The sequence below is a fragment of the Osmia bicornis genome, unplaced genomic scaffold (assembly GCF_907164935.1).
Source record: "Osmia bicornis bicornis unplaced genomic scaffold, iOsmBic2.1, whole genome shotgun sequence".
Classification (NCBI taxonomy): Eukaryota; Metazoa; Arthropoda; class Insecta; order Hymenoptera; family Megachilidae; genus Osmia; species Osmia bicornis.
The window spans coordinates 7,906-13,296 of NW_025791139.1; the positions used below are offsets into that span (position 1 = coordinate 7,906).

Sequence of the window (5,391 nt, forward strand, 5' to 3'; positions counted from 1 at the left end):
GTCCTTCGAGCCGGATAAACACGCCCCGGCTCGCGTAACGGTCGTTGTGACGCGTAACGGTTGTGTTTCGCCGCCATTAAGCGTAGTGACCGCGCTTCACGTGAACTATTGACTCACCTTGTGCGCTCGGAACACGATTAAATAGTGACTGTGCCTCTTCAGGTGATTAGGGTGGTTTTCGCGCATTTTTAACGGTACTCAGTGACATTTGTGAAAATGCCGAAATCGCGAGATCCGTCTCCGGCCTCGAAACCGGAAGACACGCCTGCGGCCATGACGGCAACCGAACCCGATCCAGACCACGCAGCGGAAGCGACCACGCAGCCATTGCAGGCCGCTCGTCCACGCACGCCGACCACGCTTCAACTCCCTGAAGAGACCACGCAGGCCACTCGAACACGCTCGCCCACGCGCCTGACCTCTGATCTCCAGGTGCGTTCTCGTGTCCAGGAGGAACGTCTAGATACACTCCTGGCCATGGTGGAGGACCTGCAGGTGACCCTCAACAAGGCCCCTGAAGAAGCCGCGCCCGAAGAGCCGGAGCTCATACGCACCACGATCTTGGAGATTCACGTTGATTTCCAGCGCGAACACGCTGCCCTCTCGAAGGTCTGGCCGTCCACGCAACTCGACCACGCTTACTTCAAGGAGAAGGTCTCCTCCAATGAAGCTCGTGTCGTGCTGTCAGCGCGCAAGCTGTTGGCGCAACTCGAACAAAAAATAAAGCAGAACGCGCAGCCCACGCAGACGACGACGGCCTCGACGACTGACGCGCCCACGCAGTCCTCGGCAAGCCGATCACGCCTCCCCGAGATCGCGCTCCCGAAGTTCGAGGGAGACTACAGTAAATGGGCAGAATTCAAGGCCCATTTCGCTTCTGTTATCAGCGAACGCGCTGACCTCGCCGCACACGATAAGTTTTTGTACTTAAAGGGAGCTGTTACTGGCCTCGCGGCTAACTTGATTAGCCACCTTCCTACCACCGATGGCGCCCTGGAGCAGGCGTGGCAACTGCTCGACGGCCGCTATGACAACAAGCGGCTAAACGTGCAGTCGCACATGGACCGGCTTGCCAACCTCAAGCCGATGAAAATGCGCAAGGCGGCCTCGCTCCTGAAGATGGTGAACATCATCCAGGAGACGCAGCAGGCGCTACGGTCGTTCGGGTTGGAGGATGCCCACAATTGTTTCTTGCTCACCATGCTCGTGAGACTGCTCGACGCGGACACGCGCGAGCATTGGGAGTCATCGCTCGCCACGACGAAGGACTATCCGACGCTCGAACAGCTGACCACGTTTCTGCTCGCACGCGCACGCACGCTAGAACAGCTGGAGCAGCTGAGCACTGCTCGGGCCGTACAGCCCACTCCGACCACGACATCCAGAACCACGCAGCCTTCGCAGCAACGCTCCACTCCAGCACGAGCCGCAGTCCACGCAGGAACCGCTCGACCAGCTACATCAGCCCACGCAGCACCCGCAGCCAACGCCAAGTCCACGCAGTCCGCACTCTACCCGTGCGCTTTCTGCCAGAAGGATCACTTCCTGTCAGCGTGCCCACCGTTCAGAGCACTGACCCCGCACGACCGCGCCAACGTGGTCAAGGCCCACGCACTGTGCGTGAACTGTCTCGGCCACCATAACCTGCGCAGCTGCCGAACACGGCAACGGTGCAAGATCTGCGACGAGATCCACCACACCATGCTGCATGGGGCCGACATCAGCAAGGTGCTGGTACCTGGCCTTCCACCAACAGCATCGTCGCAGGCCACGCCCACGCCGGCTCCAGCAGCCACCACGCAGACCACGCCAACCACTTCAACGACCACGCATTCAAGTGACGGTGCAGTCGTCAACGCATCCGCAGCTATCGCAGCCCACGCACACAGAAATCGTTCAGCCCACGCAACCAGTACACGCAGACCACGGACCACGCTTTTAGCAACGGCACTCGCAAGAGTGCACACTGACCTCGCAGTGCAGCAAGTAAGAATACTCATTGATTCAGGCTCTGAAGTCTCGTTGATTTCAGAGTCATTAGTCACGCAGCTCAGATTCAGAAGACAACGCTCCACGTTGGATGTCCACGGAGTTGGTGGAGCAAGGACCTCGCAGACGAATGGAGTGGTCAATATTACCCTCCATTCAAATTACAGACCACTCTCAGTCACCATTCAAGCACACGTGCTGACGAAGGTGACCACTTGCTTACCATCCGAACCACCAGCTCGTCCAACGCTGCCATCGCATCTGGAGAAATTGAATCTAGCAGATCCGCAATTTCTCGTCTCCAGACCGGTGGACATTATTCTCGGAGCCGACGCATACGGGCAAGTCATCAAGCCAAACATCATCCGGAACGCTTCAACACCGTTGATCGCTCAACTTTCGATCTTCGGTTGGCTCGTAATCGGGCCCCTCGAGGGCATTCAGACCATTCGCAGGACCTCTCATCAGGTGACGGTCAGTAACACCGATTGCCAGTTGGGTGAGTTACTCAGCCGCTTCTGGACGCAGGAAGAGCCACCACAGGACACGACACCCTTGCTCACACAAGAAGAGCAAGAGTGCGAAGATCATTTCCAGACCACGTATTCTCGAGACTCCTCTGGAAGATACATCGTGCGATTGCCGCTCAAGCTTCATCCACGAGCACTTGGCAATTCTTACCAGACGGCGCACCATTGTCTTCAGAGGACACTCCGAAGATTCAGCAAGGACGCTCAGTACAAACAGCTGTACACCAAGTTCATGCTCGAATATGAGCAGCTTGGCCACATGGTAAGACTGAACAATGACTCAATAATCAGTCCGTTTCAGTACTTTCTTCCGCACCATGGCGTTCTCAAGTTGGGCAGCACGACCACCGCTTTGCGAGTGGTGTTCAATGGCTCCAGCCCAACTTCTTCAGGACACGCATTAAATGATCTTCTCCACACCGGTCCGAACCTTATGCTGAACATCGCAGATCTGCTCATCTGGATACGCAGATTCAAACATCTGTTTGCAACCGACATCACGAAGATGTATCGCCAAATCAAGGTGCATCCGGAGGACTGGAGCTTGCAGCAGATACTCTGGCTTGATGAAACTCAACAGACGCACCCCTCCAAATGGAAGGATTACGTACGCAACAGGGTAATCCAAATCCAGGAGATCACGCAGAACTTTCACTGGAGGCATGTACCAGGATCATCGAATCCGGCTGACTGCGCGTCAAGAGGCATGACGACAGATCAGCTACAGCAGCACTCGCTTTGGTGGACGGGACCACCGTGGCTCACGCAAACGCAGAACGCGTGGCCCAAGCAGACCAGTGTCGATGCAGACGAGTTGGGCGCCCCAGAAGCTCGTGCTGTCGTCGCACTCCACACGGCAAACGCAGTAAAAGAATATTCATGGGAGTTAATCTATAAATATTCTTCCTTTAACAGATTACGCAGAATCACCGCTCTCTGCCTCAAATTCGTGGACAAGCTGTTCAAACGACAAGATGCTTCGCCCACGCTTCTCATCACCGCAGCTGATATGGAAAGGGCCAGAATTTACTGGATTCAGGCCACGCAGTCTACGTTCTTCAAAGACGAACTCGCTGCACTCGCAAAGGGAACAACGCTTCCGTCTACGCATCCTTTCACGAGGCTCACGGCTTACCTCGACCATCAGGGAATCGCCAGGGTAGGCGGGCGCCTCCAACATTCAGAACTTTCGCACGAGGGCAAACACCCGGTAATTTTGCCTCGTGATTCGAGACTGTCAACGCTTCTCATCGACCACGCTCATCATCAGACCATGCACGGAGGTACGCAATCCACTCTTGCCTTTCTCAGACAACGCTACTGGATCATCGGTGGACGAGCTCCAGTAAAAACGCATATCCTGCGGTGTGTGAAGTGTGCTCGGCAGAGGGGGATCCGTGCCCATCAACTGATGGGCCAACTACCTCTTTGTCGAGTCACTCCATCACGCCCGTTCACCCACACAGGGGTGGACTACGCAGGACCGCTCACGCTGAAAACTTGGAAGGGAAGAGGAGCCAAGACGCAGAAAGGGTGGATTTGCGTATTTGTGTGCTTCGCAACATCCGCCGTGCACTTGGAAGTTGTTTCTGACTACTCGACAGACGCCTTCATCGCAGCATATCGCAGATTTACCTCAAGACGAGGCATCGCAGCCGCTCTCTATTCAGACTGCGGCACCAACTTCCAAGGAGCAGACACGCAATTAAAGAAGCAGTTCACGCAGAGCACGCAGGAAAATCAGGACATCGCAGCACTGCTCGCTGAGGACGGAACTCAGTGGCATTTCAACCCTCCTGCCGCCCCTCACATGGGTGGAAAGTGGGAAGCGGTTGTGAAATCTCTCAAGTTTCACCTCAAGAGGACGATTGGGGACGCTCTACTGACGTACGAGGAATCAGTAACATTGCTCACGCAGATAGAAGCGATCCTCAACTCGCGGCCACTGGAACCACTCAGCGACGATCCAGACGACATCGCAGCCCTCTCACCAGGACATTTCCTGATTGGAACGCAGATCAACGCAGTGCCAGAGCCCACGCTTCTAGAAGTTGCAGTCAATCGCTTGTCAAGATGGCAATTTCTACAACAGCGCCTCCAACAATTTTGGAGACTCTGGTCCACGCAGTACCTTCAACGACTCCAGGCAATCTCGAAGAGGCACTATCCATCAAATGAGATCAAGGTAGGCACTCTTGTTCTTATCACTGATGAACGCTTGCCCCCAGGGAAATAGCCCATGGCACGGGTTCTCAAACTCCTACCAGGCAAGGACGGATTGACCAGAGTCGTCGAACTCAAGACGGCCACCACGACGCTCACGCGGCCCATCGCCAAGCTGGCCATTCTTCATCAGCCCTCGCAGAATAGCTCGGACACGGGAAATGTTGGCGAAATTCCCCACGTCTACGCCGAACGGCGAAGTTGGCAACGAAAATACTTCGTTGGTGCGTCGTTACCGATAGCGGCAGCACCTCTCGTGCCCACTTTGTCCACGCGGTCCCCTCTCCACGCGGAACCGGCACGATCGACGCCATGATCGATTCTTGTTCTTCTTGTACGATCGCTTGGTGTGAGAACACGTGCTTTTCTGTCCACGCTAATTCGGTACAAGTCTATAGTTTTTCGACCACGCGACGCCGATCATTTCAGCCCGCGCTTTATTTTACCTTGTATTCAGTCCACGCAGTTCACGCTAATTATCAGTGATTAGTTAGTTTACTATTAACGTTGAGCCCACGCAATTTCGTAGTTTATAAGTGTAAATAGTGTACAGACTCAGACCACGCATCACTTTTGTAAATATCATTTCTTATTTCTGTGTTAAATATAACTACTTGTGATCGTTACGCAGGCGTGTTATTTTCTGACC

General features: G+C 54.8%; 1 protein-coding gene across 1 annotated transcript; it reads left to right on the top strand.

Moving 5' to 3' along the window:
* Positions 1–216: 216 nt before the first annotated feature.
* On the top strand, positions 217–3,086 carry LOC114881430. Its single transcript, XM_046289582.1, has 3 exons — positions 217–2,330; positions 2,445–2,781; positions 2,991–3,086. Exons 1-3 carry the CDS (start codon positions 217–219, stop codon positions 3,084–3,086), a joined length of 2,547 nt encoding a protein of 848 aa, XP_046145538.1.
* Positions 3,087–5,391: the final 2,305 nt, after the last annotated feature.